General features: G+C 45.3%; 1 protein-coding gene across 1 annotated transcript; it reads left to right on the top strand.

Moving 5' to 3' along the window:
* The first annotated feature begins 1,218 nt into the window (after positions 1 to 1,218).
* Positions 1,219 to 4,674, top strand: LOC115915326 (sushi, nidogen and EGF-like domain-containing protein 1). The gene is made up of 7 exons (XM_030968681.1): positions 1,219 to 1,260; positions 1,979 to 2,032; positions 2,121 to 2,156; positions 2,470 to 2,600; positions 3,368 to 3,649; positions 3,803 to 3,940; positions 4,495 to 4,674. The coding sequence occupies exons 2-7, from the start codon at positions 1,996 to 1,998 to the stop codon at positions 4,672 to 4,674; spliced, it is 804 nt and encodes a 267-aa protein (XP_030824541.1). The 5' UTR covers positions 1,219 to 1,260; positions 1,979 to 1,995.
* The last annotated feature ends 11,731 nt before the right edge of the window (positions 4,675 to 16,405 follow it).

Here is a 16,405-nt window from a genome sequence, read left to right as displayed (position 1 = left end):
CTCTTCATCCATCAGGCTGGAGGAGAGAAACTGACCCCAGAATTCTGGAGAATTTGGGAGTGGGTGGGTGGATCTTGCCACTGATGGGGTCCCACAAGAAGTGTGGGTGAGGTGAATGCACAGGGACATCCCAGCTGACTCTCCTCCAGGGAGCCCCCACAAAAATCCAGTGAATTCCTCAGAATCCTTGTCCCCTGTCCTTTAACCCCCATCCACTGTCTCCTGGGAAACAAACCCAAATCTGTCTGGGTTTTTTTGCAAAATTAATGAGAGAAGTCCCAGCTGAGGATTCTGGAGAAGCTCAAGCCCAGCTCCTGGACCAAAAAAAATACAAACAGCTTGTATTGTTTGTATTTAAAGAGCTTGAAAAAACCCATCTGGAACTGGGAAAATGAGGTTTTTTAAAATAAAAGCAAATTAAGGGGTTTTCCTTTAGAAAAAATAAGAAGACGATAAAAGGAGAGAAATAATAAAGATTTTTCCTGCAAAAAATACTTTTAAATTGCCAGGTAAGTAAGGAACAAGATTTTTTTTTCCTTAAAATAAAGAGAATAAAAGCTTTTTTCCCTTTAAAAATCCCTAAAACCAAAAATATTAATTTCTTTTTAGAAGAAAAAAAGAAACCACACTAAAAATATTGGTGATTTAAAGGGGCGGGGGGGGAGGGGTTCCCTCCAAAAAGTAGAATTCCTACATATAAGGACTTCTTATTTCTTCTAGGAAAGAAAGGCCAAAGTATATGATAAAGATTTTTCTTAGCCTCACAATAAAAATAGAGTCCTCAAAATCCCAAGTAAACAGGGATAATCTATTTTCTTCCTGATGATAAAAAAAGGAGATAAAGGATCTATCATTAAAAATAATTTTTAAAGGGCTTCTTTATTTAAAAAAAATTAAATCAGGGGATGAAAGTTGAAAGCTTGGAAAGGGGCAAAAACTTCACATAGGGTGAGGAAGGATCCAGAGGTGTCTTCAGAACCCCAAAATTATTCAAAAAAAGTCTTAACTATGCTTAAAAAGATACATCTGGAGGAGCCCAGAATCCCCAACACGTGATAAAGTCCTCAACACGTGATTGAATTTCTCTTTTTTAAGAATCCTGGGAGAGCTCAGAGAGATTGGAGGAGGGGAAAGTTGGCAAATTACATGTTTTGTATTTTTTGTTTTGATAAAAAAAGGAACACGACGAGGTGAAAGCCAGCATTTCAGGGTGTTTGAGCTCATTTTCAGGCTGCAGTTCTTCACTTCATTGAAATCCAGGTGAGGGAATTTTTATTCTGGTGGGATTTTGGTCATTCCTTGGAATATTGTCTCTTTAAAGTCCTGATTTTACATGCACTTAAGTAAGATTTGTGCCTTTAAATCACTTAAAAATGTATGAAAAAATCGAAATAATCCTCATTTTATTCATAAAAAAAGGCAAAAAATCTTGAATTTGGGTGCAGTAGGGGAAAAAATTCTTCATTCACACAAATAGCAAAAACTGAAGATTCAATTAAATAAAAAATTAATAAAATCAAATAAATAGAAGATAAAGAAAAATAGCATTCATCTAAGAACTCCATTAAATTAAATGGCAATGCATTTAGAATTAAAAATTGAAATTAAATTTAATAATGTTCACTTATATAAAATCTTTTTTTACAATTGAATCATAGTAAATTGAATTTCAAAAATTAAATTAAATCTTCAAATCTCCAGAATCAAATTAAATCATTACTTTAAAATGTACCATAATTAAATCAAAAAAACAACTTTTCAAATACTTAAATTCTTTTTAAAAATTGGTAAAATACCACACATGCACAAAGCCCTCCACACAAAATTCCTGGACAAAGTGTGTGTTTGGTGTTTTATGATTTTTTTTTTGTTTCTGGAACTTCATTTTACTGCATCTGCTTTTTTGGGCAGGGTTGTTTGTTTGCTTGTTTGGATGTACTTATAGCTTCTTTTTAAGTTTTCCAGGTTTTTTTAACAGTTATTTTAGGGTCGAGGATGTCACCCTCTAGTATTTTCTTCCTCCTGATTTTAGGTAAATATTGTTTCTGAAAATGTTGTCATTTTCATCCCTGCTGGAAAAATGATTGATCAACTCATTTTCCCTCCTATTTCTTCTCCAGGTTCCATGGTGGACACCAAAACCTCATCTGAAAAAGGTGAATTTTGGGGGCTTAGCCCTAAAAAAACCATTATTTCCACCTAAATCAGACTTTCTCCCACCCACATCATACCATTTTCCTGCTATTCTCCCAAAATCCATGTGTTGCCCATGTAATTCCACTGGGATCATTCCCTTTCACCCCAGTTTCACCATGAAAACCCAGGAGAAGAGACATCCATTTTTAGGTAACCATGGGAACAATGAGAACCCCAAATTTGGTGGGATACACCCCAAAATCCATGTAATTGGGTGGGAATTTGGGGGCAGATCCCAAATCCTGATTTTCCCAAATCCTGATTTTCCCACAGGATCCCTGCTCTATCCCTATGGACCAGACCAGGGGGATAAAACCAACCCCAAACTCGATGATGGGACATCTGAGGCAATCACTCTCTCCATTCCCTTCACCTTCTATGGCAAAACCCACCAAACTGCGTTTGTAGGTCGCCCCTAATTCCATATTTTGGAGAATTTCCTCCATTTTTCCAAATTTCCCCTCCATTTCTACCTAATTTTTCATTGGTGTGTCTGTGTGTGTGTGTGTGTGCCCGCAAAATCAACCCTTCTTGAATTCGTAGTGGGTTTTATCCTTGGACACGGAAACATCTTCAGATGGGTGGGGGATCTTGAGGGGGCTGGTGGTATTGGGGGGGGGGGGTTGGAGGGGCTTGGAAGGTTCTGAGGATGGTGGGTGATGGTGTGGTCCTTCATGGTCATATGGCTGGGGGCTCTTGGAGCAGTTGTTTGGTTTTGGGTGGTCCCCCACAGGGTGGATCTTGGGGTGTGTAGGTGGGCATTGTGGGATCACATGGATGGTGGATTTTGTGAGGGTCCTTCATGGATGGGTCTTGGGGGGATTTGTGGGGATTGTGGGGTCTTGGGGGTGGTGGGCCTTGGGAGGGTGCTGGGGGTGGTTGTTGTTAGGGGGTTCTATGGATCTGGTATTTGGGGAGGTCCTGTGGGTGGTGTGTCTTGGGAGGCTGATGGATCTTGAGAGGCTGTTTGGGTGCTGGGGAGTCCTGTGGATGAGGGTTCCTATGGTTGGTATGTCTTGGGGGAGTCCTGTGGGCGGTGGATCTTGAGGTGTTGATAGGTGTTGGGGGTCCCTGTGGGTGGTGGTTCTAGGCATGCTTGTAGGGTCCATCTTGAAGACCCCACTACCCAAGTCAAGGTGTTGCGCCGACCCGCTCCTGGTGTCACCTCCAGGTGAACAACAATGGGGTGATCTCCTTTGACGAGCCCGTCAGACAATACACCCCCGACCCCTTCCCTCTGGCGGATGGGCGCCCTTTCGTGACTCCCTACTGGGCAGATGTGGACAATGTGGAGGGTGGAGACATCTTCTACCGCCAGAGCACTGACCCAGCGCTGCTGGGGGACATCAGCCAGCACATCACCCAGTACTTCCCCGAAAGCCCCTTCACTGCCACCTGGGCCTTTGTGGCCACCTGGGACCATGTGGCCTACTGGGGCTCCAAATCTGACAAGGTGAGGCCCATGGTCCATGGGGCATGAAGTGGGGCAACTCACTGGCTCTTCTTGACCCCCTTGGTGGCCTTGCTGACTGACCTAACTTTGGCCTCCAGAACCCATGCCTGACCTTCATGACTCGTCCTTGACCTCTGTGACCTTTCTCCATAGGGCAACACCTTCCAGGCTGTGCTGACTACTGACTCCAAGATGTTCTACATCATCCTCAACTACTGGGACATCCAGTGGACCACGGGGGCAGCGAGTGATGGAGACGCTGAAACAGGACTTGGAGGGATCCCAGCACATGTAGGTGGGGAGGGTGGAGGAGGAGGGGGAGGTTGTCCCACTCCATGTTCTGCGGATGATGGTGATGAAGGTCAGGGATTGGCCCATGCCATTTCCTGGGGACGATCATAATCATGATGAAGGTCCAGGATTGGCCCACACCATTTTTGGGAAGGTCAAGTGGCCCTGTCCCATCTTCTGGAGATGATGATGATGGAGGTCAGAGGCTGGCCCATCCCAAATAGTCGAGATGATAGTGATGGTAGTGTTGATGATGATGGTGATGATGATGATTGATGATAGTGATGCTGATGGTGATGATGATGATTGATGATGACGATGATGATTGATGATGATGATGGTGATGGTGATGATGGTGATGATGATGGTGAAGACAGGAGGTTGTCCACCCTTCTTCTGAGGATGATCACCATAGTGATGGTCATGGATTGGTACATATCATTTCTGGATATATACACCAAGTATGTTCACATCGTGAAATAATTTTAGGGGCCCACCGCCTCTTTGGGTGGGGTCAGCCCTCCTAGATTCTGCCCCCGCCTGCAATTTTCCAGGCGGGATTCAATAGTGGTGATGACACCAACTTCTACAACATCCCTGGATCCCAAACTGATGCCATCATCAACATCACCACCACCTCCAACGTCAAGGTCCCAGGACGCTGGGTCTTTAGGGTGGATGACTTCCACGCCCCAGATGTGGATCCTCCCCAGATGGACAACTGCTGGTTGTAAGTTGGAGGAGAAAATTGGGAATTTTGAGGAAAAGTGGGAATTTGGGGGGTAAATTCAGGAATGAGGTGGGAAAAGTGAGGATTTGGGGCAATAATTTGTGACTATGTGAAGGCCGCTGTGAATTTAGGAGAAGACAGGATTTGTTGGGGAAAGTTAGGAATCTGGGAGGAACTATGAGAAGCTTGGTTGGAATATTGAGAATATAGGGGCATTAGGAACTGGAGGAAATTGGGCATTTGGGAAACAATTGGAAGTTTGTTGGGGAATGGTGGGAATTTTATGGGATAATTTGTGAGGAAAATTTGGATTTCTGAGGGGAATATTTTTGGGGGGTATTGGGGATTTGGGTGGAAAGTGGCTCTACCTCTTGGGCTGTTGATATCTCCTCTAGGTGAATTGAAGGGAGTGTGGCAGAGGGACATCACCACTGCCACTGTTATCACCGATGAAGTCACTGTGCAGGTGAAGATCACGCCAGATTCTAGCAGAGCAATAAAATTTCAGCTAAGACATTGCAGTGTCCATGTTCTTGTCATTGTCATGGCACCCATGGTCAGGTCATCACACTTATGTCATGATTGCCCTCACTGTTCCCACAGTTACAGGGGCTCTGAGGAGTTTTGGGGTGAAATGTGACAGAATTAATCAGATTTTGCCTTTCTGGGTGGTAATTTCTGGGGTCTTGTGCAATATGAAGTCACGTGGCAGCCATGTACACAGGAAACACAATCCACAACAATCCACAAATGCTGCACCTACAACACACTTTGACATCACAAGACACACAAAACATACAAGACACGACTTTACCCCTCCCCACCCGTGACTCCTTACAGAACCACGGGAACATTAAGGCTGGAAGAGAACTCCAAGAACCTCAAATCCAACCTTTGACTGAACACCCCATGTCAAGCAGATCATGACACTGAGTGCCATGTCCAGATGTTTCTTGAGCACTACAGGGATAGTGATTACACCACCTCGCTGAGCAGGCCATTCCAATGCCCAATCACCCTTTCTGTGAAGAAATTCCTCCTGATGTCCAGCCTGAACCTCCCCTGGCATAGCTTGAGACTATTTCCTTTTGTCCTGCTGCTGGTTGCCTGGGAGAAAAGATTCACTCCCACCTGGCAGCAACCTCTCTTCCAGGTAATTGTAGAAAGTGATAAAGTCATCCCTAAACATCCTTTTCCCCAGGCTGAGCCCCCTAAGCTCCCTCAGCTTCTCCTGATTCTCCAGACCCTTCCCCGGCTCTGTTCCCTTCTCTGGACATCCTCCAGCCCTTCAGTGTCTTTTTTGCCATGAGGGACCCAAAACTGTCCCCAGGATTTGAGCTGTGGCCTCAGCAGTGCCCAGCACAGGGGGCAGTCACTGCCCTGGTCCTGCTGCCACACCATGGCTGGCACAGCCCAGGGACCATTGCCTTCCTGGCTACCTGGAGCACCTGGCTCAGGTTTTCCTGCTGTCATGAGCATCCCCAGGGCCTTTTATAATGAGCAGCTTCCCAGCCACTGTGCCCCAGCCTGGAACTGCAGAGGTTCTTGTGATGGGCAGGACCTGGCATTTCCCCTTGGAGCACCTCATGCCATGGGCCTGGTGATCCTGTCAATTCCTCAGTCCACAAAATGCTGGGGGTTTTTTATTCCATCCCTTCCTCCCCTTCCCTTTTTTCCCTTTTCCCCTCTTTTTTTACCCAAATTACACCCTCTGTTTCTCAAAAAATTACACTGTATTTGTTCCATCACCTCTTTGTCATTGTGGAATAATTTAAACCACATTGGGCAAAAAAAACCTCGATATCTGGTAATGCCAATTTTTGACATCAGTTTTAACAAAAAAAAAGCTCCTGTTTTTCTCTCTGTTTTCACCTTTTCTGGCCAAAAATTATCTCACGTCATTGGGTGGGGTGATCCCCTGGGGGTGCCTGGATTAGTCATTTTCTTTCCCGTTTGTCTGCCAAAATTAAAAAATAATTGAGGGAGGAGCCAGATCTGCTGTCCTGGGATTGTTTTCTTCACAGCTTTGGGGATAAAACGGAGCTCTTTGGGGATACGGAGCTAAGCTGGGGATCAAACAGGGCCCAAGGCAGGTAAGGGCAAATGTAGATCTAATAACTTTGATTATTTTTTTGGCAGGAAAGGTTTTTCCTTAAAGTGGGAAAATCCATCTGAAGACTCCTCAAGTTCCCCCTTTTCCTCACCTTCACCCCCCTTTCCCCTGCCACCCCAGCCCTGGGTCTGGTCCTGGGAGCAGTGGGGTTGGAAGACTTATGAAGGGATTTGGGGGAGAAAAGGGCAGGATAGGGGTTTGGAAGGGAATGAGAGAGGGGGGGAAGGAAGGAAAGGAAGAAGAGAGAAGAAAAGGGAAAAAGGAGGAGGAAAGGAAAAAGAGGGAGGAAAGGGAAATTGGGGAAAGAAAAGAGGAAAAGAGCAAAAAATGGGCAAGAGCAGGATAAGAGGGAAAAGGGAAAAAAGGGGGAGAAAAAGGAAAAAAGGGGAGGAAAAGAAAACCAGGGAAAGAAGGCAGGAAAGTAGGGGAAAATATGGAAAAGGGGGAATAAGCAGGGAAAAAAGGGAAAAGAGTGAGGTGAGAGAAAAAGGCGTAGGAAAAGAAAACAAGGGAGGGTGAAGAAAAGAAAAATTAAGGAAGTGGAGGGAAAAAAGGGAAAGGAGGGAGGAAAGGATAAAAGGGTAAGAAAATTTTAAAAGTGGAGGAAAGGAGTAAAAAGGGGGAGAAAGGGATAGAAAAGGGAAAAAGGTAAAGAAATGGAAAAGCCAAAAGGGGATTTGGATGGAAAAATGAAATCAGGGGAAAAGAGGAGAAACTGGAAAAATGACACAAAAGAAATAATGGGGAAAATAAGGGAAAAATAAAATTGCAAAAAAAATAGGAATAGGAAAAAGGAAAAGGGAGGTAAAGGGGAAAGAAAAAAAAAAAGGAAAAGGGAAAAGAGATTGAAAGGTACCTGAGATGATGGGGGAAGACATGTGGAAAAGCCCCCCCAAAAGCCAATTTCTGCACCAGGTGGAATAAAATTCACATTTTTGAGTAAATGCAATTTAAGAAGTGAATTTGAGGGTGGCTTGAATGAGAAGAACAGATTCTGGGGACAAATTCAGTACAACACTGTTTTTTGGGATGAGTACAAGGCTGAAGCAGATTTTGGGGATTTGTGTGTTTTATATCAAGAAATGGTGAATTTGGGGAAAATTCTAGTGGAATTTCAACAAATATGAGAATTTGACTGTTTTTTCACCTTTTTCATCCAGAGCATCATGGTTCATAGCTTGGGAAAAACAGATGTGCTGAGATGGTTCTGGAATGTTATGTTCTGTGGTAAGTTGAAACAGGTTGGGGAGATGCCCCAAAAGCTATAAAATTCCCCTGAAATAATGAAATTCCTCAAAATAAAGGTTATCCAGCACAGAAGAAGGATTACCCAAACCAAAAGCTACATCTTTTTCCCAGGGAATTAACTATGATTTCAACTCAATTCATGATTGTTCAAACAGTTTATTCCTGTGAATGATAATCCAACAGACTAACCTAATTCATTAAATATTTTTTCAGAGTTTACCAACTGGAGTTTACTCTCCTAACTGGAGAATGAATGTATGAAAAATTAATCAAATCAATGATCAAATTATCACTCAATCAAATCAGTGATCTAACAAATTAATAGTTTATAATATTAATCAAATCCATCAAATCTGTAATCCATTAAAGCTATAATCTGCCAGACCAAGGTTTAAATTTTTTCTCCAAAATAATACCCCATCAAATCAAATCCATAGTCCATAAACCCAATAAACTGTCAAATTAAAACCAATGACCCACGTAATTAGCACTTCATCAAATCAACAGTCTGCCCAATAAAAAGTCCATCAATTTATTAATCTATTGACTCAAAAGTAATTGGCTCCATAATTTATTGACCCAATATTCCATTAAATCAATATTTCATCAAATCAATGTTTCATCAAATCAGTGGTCTAGCAAATGACATCAAAGCAGATTGAAGGTCCATCAAGCCAATAATTTATCTAATCATTAACCCATTAAATTAATAATCCATTAATCAATAACCTACCAAATTGATAAAGTTATCAAATCTGTAGTCCACTAAATCAATAATCAAGCAATCAGTGATCTGTGAAATCAACTGTCCATCAAACCAATTATCCATCTAACCAATTAAATCTGCATAAAATCGGTAATCCATCCATTTAATAATCCATCAAATCAATAATGAATTGATTACCAATCAATCTATCAGATTACCCACCCCTCTTCTTCCTCCCCCCAGCTCTCCTCCATGCCCCCTGCATCACCTCTGAGATGTCACCACCTCACCTGGGTGATGAGTTCATGGTGGCCTTCCTGCAGAATGGTGACCAGCGCACCCTTCGCAGCGACTTCCGCCTCCTCCTCCTCACTGGCCCTTCCCCATCCACCACTGCCACCATATCCATGAAGAGACCTGGATTACGGATGACGGTGCAGGCAGCTGCCAACCAACCAGTCCTGGTGAAGATCCCACCCCAAGCCGAGATGGTGGGAAGCCAAATTTTTGAAAACGCTGTGGTGGTGAAGACCACTGCCGCCGTCACCGCAGTGATGGTCAATGACAAACCCACAGCAGCTGACTCCGCCGTCGTTATCCCAGTCCACAGGTGGGGGACGGAATACCACGTGGTCACCCCCAACCCTGGCCCCACCCGCAATGCCCAGTTTGTGGTGGCTGCTTGGGATCAACCCACCACAGTCAACATCCACCTCAACGCTGACATCACCTTCCGTGGACGGCTGCATCGACGCGGCTCCACCCTCACCATCCCACTGGAGCCATTCCAAGCAGCACAGATCCAGAGCGCGGCCGATCTTTCTGGAACGCGGGTGGTGGCGCAGAGACCGGTGGCCGTCTTCACTGGTCACACCTGTGTGGGCAGGTTGAGCCGCTGCGATCACGTGGTGGAACAGCTCCACCCTATCACCCAGTGGGGAAAATCCTTCCTTGTGCCACCAGTGCCCTTCCAGGGACAATCCAACCTCATCTACATCACCGCTGCCCAACCAACGCGTGTCACAGGTCATGGTGAATTCACCAAGACCACGCGAGAGATACAACCCAGCCACTCGCTGCTCTATGGCACCCAATCCCCGCAGGGCTTGTTCGTCACTTCTGAAGCTGGTGTCCAGGTTTTTCTGTTGGGCAGTGGTGAGAACAGCGGTGCAGCAACCTTTGAGCCCTTTTTTGTCAGCATCCCAGACATAACCGGTTACTGCAACTCCTACAGCGTTGTTGCACTGGAGGGATATGACAACCGCATCCTCCTAGTGGCCAAGACAGCAGAAACTTCTGGAATACTGCTGAACAAGAGGCCATTAGGGAGCGTGGTATGGCAGCAGATCCCTGGGACAGAATATTCATGGGTTGCAATAAATTTGGGAAGCGGATTTGGAATCCACCGCGTGGAGCATGAGACAGCGGCCTTCGGGGTGTGGAACGTCGGGATGGGACAGGGGAAGCGCTATGGAGCAGAGGGAGCTTGCGACAGTGGTGAGTGGAGGTAGAATTTGATAGCAATAAATGATATAGAATTATATAGATATCAATAACAGATAATTAATGTAATGAAATTTAATATATATTTAATATTTAATATAATTAAATGTATATTTAATTATATGTAATCATGCAAATGACAAACATCTATTCATTTTATTAAATAAAAATAATAGCATATAATAATAAGAATATTACTGTATTATAATAATATATAACATTGCATGATAATATATAACAATAGCAATATTTAAAAAAATACTAATACACAAATATATAGAAATAATAGTAAAAAACCTAAACATAATATACTAAATAAATGAATAAGAATCAATGGAGAAATACATAAATAATACATTAAAATCCCTATCTATAAATATAAACATATTATAAATAATAAATATATATATGAGGTAACATGTCTGTGACAAATTTACATTTATACATTATTTAGAATCAGATCTATTTATCATATTTTTAGTAATTCTGTATGATGGAAATACATAAGCATTATGTGGATAAATAATTCATATCTAAACAAACATAGTGGTAATATAAAGATATTTATAAATAATATAGAAAATCTTATGTGTAACTACAAACCAGATACAAAAACATGCAAAATATAAAACAAACATATACTTAGACATATCAATAATATAATCAATTAATAGAATTTAACCCTCTGTCACTAACAAACCCACAGACCCGTGCCGGCAGGTGCAATGCCGGGCTAAGGAGAGCTGTCACCTGGACAAGGGCACACCCTCCTGCCGCCACGACTACCTGGGCACCTGCACGGGCTCCCCATCCCTGCAGTACCACACCTTTGATGGGGCCTCCGTGTCCCCCCGTGGTGGCTGCAGGTACACCCTGGCCAGGTACTGCGGGGCTGACCCCACCCTGGAGCCCTTCACTGTGGAGGAGCAGCGGAGCAAGGATCAATCCAAGAAGCCATTGGCCAATGTCTTCGTCTACTCCTACAATGTCTCCATCCATGCTGGTGAGGACAAGCCCATTCAGGTGAGTTTCAGATCAATCATTCCAATAAAACCATTTGTTCCAAGTGAATAAAATTTCTGGGCGAGTTTGACCTTCCAAAAACAAGGAAAAATGTCAAAAAAAGTGTGAGAGGATAAATCATTGAAATATTGATGTTCACCTTAAAAAATAAGCAGAACCGTCACACCTGTGGAATTTGGGGATTTTTTCCATTCCAAATCAATTTTCTAGGTGGAATATGTTTTTTCTCCAATCCTGGTCTCCATACAAACAAGATTAGCTCAGAAGTTGTAGAAAATTTTTCACATTTGGAGTTTGAGCTTTTCTTGGTGTGAAGTAGGGCAAAAATTCTGATTTATAAGGCAAATTGATTATTCATAAAATCATTTCTCCCTTTGCTTGTACACATGAGCTTTTCATGGGATTGGGAACCACATGCTGAGGTTTAACCCTCCTCCTCACTTTCCCACCCCACAAGGTTAACAACAAACCCACCAACCTTCCAGCCATCCTGGAAGAGGGAAAAGTCCAGATTTTCCAAAATGAAGGTCGTACCATCCTCCAGACAGATTTTGGGCTGCAGGTGACCTATGATGAGGACCAGGTTATCATGGTGGCAGTGCCCAGCAGCTATGCTGGGGCCAGCTGTGGCCTCTGTGGCAACTTCAATGAGGATACAGATGATGAAGCCATGGTCCCCAGTGGTATTCCCGGTGAAGGTGGTGAGGACTGGGCAGAAAGCTGGAGAGATCCTTCATGCCAGGAAGATTGTGGAGACCAGGAGACTGCACAGGGCATGGAGGGGTGCGGTGAGTTCATGTGGGGGTCTGTGAGGATCTTGGGGAAGGGAGAAGAGGATCCATGTAAGAACTCAGCTGTGGGTATTAGCCTAGAGTAATGGTGGTAGACATCAACACAATCAATGTGTCTTTTCACCCCAAAACATCCCAGAATCCACCTACCTACCTAATCTGACCTCAGGTATCCATGATACATGGAATTATACCAGTATTTTCCTTGAAGGCCATCCCTGCTTGGTGTCTCATTGACTCCACAACACTTACAGGCATGAACAAAACCAGTGGGGAAGGAATGACCCCAAAATCTACCTGATCTCACTCCTGCAGCCCAAAAACCAGGGAATTGTGCTAAGATTTTTCCTGAGGGTTGTCCCTGTTGGGGGGTATCTTGAACTCCAGTTTGATTTAGGTGTCAATGTACCAAACACCTCCATTACAGGGAAGGCTTGCATTGGTTGGTTCTCCCTAAAATACTTCTAAGCCCTCCTGATTTGATTTCAGGAGTCCACAACACATGGAATTCCACTGGGGCTTTCCTGAGGACCATCCCTGTATGACATCTCACAAACTCTTAAATCCCTTGTAGGCATCAAGGCAACCACCAACCCCAGCACCACCATCTCTGCTTGTTTCCACAACAATCGCTCCTACAACCTCCATGAGGAATTCTGGGAAGATGGGAGCTGCCAGAAGCGGTGCCGGTGTGAGGGTTCAGGGACTGTGACTTGCAAGCCAGGGGGATGCAGATCCCATGAGAAGTGTGTCATGGTTAATGGCATCGCCAGGTGTACACCCAACAAGCACTACACCTGCATTGGGACGGGTGACCCACACTACACCACCTTTGACGGGGTGAGGTTTGACTTCCAAGGCTCCTGCATCTACCAGTTTGCTGCCCTCTGCACCCCCAAGCCCACCCTAGTCCCCTTCAATGTCTCCGTGGAAAACAACCACCGTGGCAGCCGCGCCGTGTCCTTCACCAAGACTGTCAACCTGGAGGTCTATGGCACTGTCATCAGCATGAGCCAGGAGCACCCACGCAAGGTCAAGGTGAGCAACCCCTCAAGGAATCCCTTTCATCCCCAAATTACCTCATATTTTCCTTTGTTTCCATTTCCTAATTACCTTCCGCCCCGCCAAGTCTTCCTTTCCCCCGCCCCAAACTACCCTTTTTAATGCCAAATTCTCAATTCTCCATTTTCTCCCAGATTCCCCATTTTTTTCACCCAAATCCCCCTCTAATTCTTCAAATCCCCTTTATCTCCCCAAATCCATTTTTTACATCAAGTGTTTGTTTTCACCCTTGGACTCCCCCCTTTTCCCCCAAATTGCTCTTCATTTTCCCCCGATTTCCCCTTTCCCCAAAAAATTCCCCAATTTGCCCTCAAAATTGTTCTTTTTTCCTGCAAAATCACCTTTTCACCAAAAGGTTTCATTTTCTCCCCTAAAATACCTCTTTGTCTGCAAATTCTCCTCTTTTTCTGATCAAGTACCTTTCTTTTCACTCAAATCCCCCTTCTATCTCTCAAATACTACTTTTTCCCCCAAAATCACCTCTTTCCTCTAAAAATCCTATTTTCTCAATCCTCTTAGTTCCCCCAAATCACCTGTTTACCCTGAAATTCCATTTTGTCTCCCATGCTTTCCCTTTTTTTACCAATAACTCCTCCTTTCCCATCTAAATCCAACTTTTTGTTGCAAATTCCCTCTTTTTCTACCAATTTCCTATTTTTCCACAATTTTTACCTCAAATTACATTAAACTTAAAATACATTAAAACCAAATTAAAATATAGAAGTAATTCAAATAAAAATACACAAAAAAGTAAATAAGAATAAAAAGCATAAAGATAAAAAATGAAAGCCAGTAAAAAGTCAATAAGAATAAATAAGTGTAAAAAGAGAAAATATAATTGAAAATATAATATAAATTAAAATTATAATAGAAATAAAAATACAAAACCAAAATAAAATAAAACTATCAAGCTATGATTTAAAACCTCTTTTCTCCCGTCCCCACTCTTTGTCTCGCTCCCCTTCCTGCAGGTGGATGGTGCCTTTGTGTCCCTTCCCTTCACCCATCCCCACTTTTCCGTGTTCTACCGCGGCGTCCATGGCTTTGTCACCACCGACTTCGGTGTCACTGTCACCTTTGACTGGTACAGCTACGCCCGTGTCATCCTCCCCACCACCTACTCTGGTGCTGTCTGTGGCCTCTGTGGCAATGCCAATGGTGACCCCGATGACGACTTTGTCACCCCCGCTGGCCACCGCGCCTCCCATGAGACCCAGCTGGGTGACAGCTGGAAAGTGGGGGACGTCCCCGGGTGCTCAGCTGGTTGTGGCGCAGAGTGCCCGGTGTGTGACGCGGTGAAGGTGCAGCCATACCGTGGGGACAGGTACTGTGGGGTGATCGCCCGAGCAGGGGGACCCTTCCGGGAGTGTCACCGTGTCATCAACCCGGAGCCGTTCCTGCAGGACTGCGCTTTCGATGCCTGTCACTACAAGGGACACCGTGACACTGTGTGTCAGGGTGTCTCTGCCTATGTCACTGCGTGCCAGAGTCACAGGGTGGTTGTGGAGACATGGAGGACGGCGGAGTTCTGCGGTGAGTATGGGTGGGATGGCGGAAAATGAGAGCCTCCCTTCCCTCTCTCCCCACCCTCCCCGTCCTTCCTTCCTTCCATGAGGAACTCCCATTCCCTTCAGATATTCCCCTCACTCCCTATTTCCTTCTTTTTTTTCCCCAGCTCTTTCCTGCCCCCCTCACTCCCACTACGAGCTCTGTGGGAGCCCCTGCCAGCCCACTTGCCAAACCCCCTCCGTCCCCACCTCGTGTCCTGCATCTCCTTGCTCCGAGGGCTGTTTCTGCGACACCGGTTATGTCCTCAGCGGCTCTGACTGTGTCCCCAGTTCTGAGTGTGGCTGTGAGTACCTTGGTCACTACTACCAAAAGGATACAGAGTTCTACCCCTCATGCCGGGAACGCTGCCGTTGCGGCACCAATGGCACAGTCACCTGCCAGGAGGCATTCTGTGGTGCCCACGAGGAGTGCCGGGTGGAAGATGGCGTGCTGGGATGTCACCCCACTGGTTATGGCCGGTTGGTTGTGTCAGGAGATCCCCACTATGTCACCTTTGATGGACGCACCTTCAATATCCCGGGATCCTGCACCTACATCCTGGCGCGGGTGTGCGAGCCAGCACGACGATTGGTCAACTTCACAGTGTTGGTGGAGCACGAGGCAGGCAGTCACGGTGACCCAGTGCTGATGAAGAGGGTGGTGGTATCCATCCACGGGTACACCATCACCATGGAGAGGGGACGGAGGTGGGAGGTGATGGTAAGTCTGGAGACCCCCACAGTGATGTGGTGATGATGAAGAGGGTGGTGGTGTCCATCCATGGGTACACTGTCAATTGTGGGGAGGATCCAGTGATTCCCATAGTGACACCATGATTATAAAGAGGGTGGGTGTTTCCTTCCACAGCCACACTGTCTCTGTGGAGTGACTATTCTAAAGTGTCACACATGTCACCCTATCCCCATTCCAGGTGGACTCGGAGCGCTACACGCTCCCGCTGGTGACAGAGGACAAGAACCTCCGCATTGGCCAAGAGGGGAATAACATCATCCTTCACACTGCTGCAGGAATTCGCGTCCTCTACAACACAGCCACCTTCCTCCTCATCACTGTCCCGGATATCTACCGTGGCCGGCTCTGTGGCTTGGGTGGCGACTATGACGGGGACCCCAGTGATGACTTCCGGCTGCCCAATGGGGCACTGGTGGAAAACACCCAGGAATTTGTCACCTCCTGGAAGGTTCCAGAGAAGGACCGAGCGTGCAGTGATGGCTGTGATGACGGTGTGTGCAGCAGGTGTGATGTCGCCAAAGAGGCGATGTACGGCAGGAATGGATCCTGCGGGATCATCCGTGATGCAGCAGGGCCATTCCGGGGGTGCCACCCACGCGTTAGCCCCGTGGAGTATTTCACCCATTGCGTCCATGATGTCTGTGCCGCCGGTGGGGACCGCGCTGCCTTGTGCCACGCGCTGCAGGCGTACGCCGCTGCTTGCCAAGCTGCTGGCGCTACAGTCAGAGCATGGAGGACAAAGGAGTTCTGCCGTAAGTCCGGAAGAATTTTGCCACTTCGTCGTATTTTCCTCAAAAGCTACATTTTCTCCTGGAAAAAAAAAAAACCAAACTAATATCCCTCAAATTTTGTGAAAATAATTTTGGAAATAATTTCCTCCAGCTTGGGAAAATTTTCCTCATTTCAGAAAATGTTGCCTCAGATTTTGAAAAAGTTCCTCTGCGTTTCAAAGTGATATTCACATTTTGCAAAAATTCCTTTAAGTTTT

The sequence above is a fragment of the Camarhynchus parvulus genome, chromosome Z (assembly GCF_901933205.1).
Source record: "Camarhynchus parvulus chromosome Z, STF_HiC, whole genome shotgun sequence".
NCBI lineage: Eukaryota > Metazoa > Chordata > Aves > Passeriformes > Thraupidae > Camarhynchus > Camarhynchus parvulus.
This window is presented reverse-complemented; position numbering and strand designations above follow the sequence as displayed.

Coding starts and splice junctions, on each gene's coding strand:
- LOC115915326 (XM_030968681.1), top strand. CDS start 1,996: ATGTCACCCTCTAGTATTTTCTTCCTCCTGATTTTAG. Junction 2,033..2,120: donor TTTCTTCCTCCTGATTTTAG/GTAAATATTGTT, acceptor TTTCTTCTCCAG/GTTCCATGGTGGACACCAAA. Junction 3,650..3,802: donor GGGGCTCCAAATCTGACAAG/GTGAGGCCCATG, acceptor CTTTCTCCATAG/GGCAACACCTTCCAGGCTGT.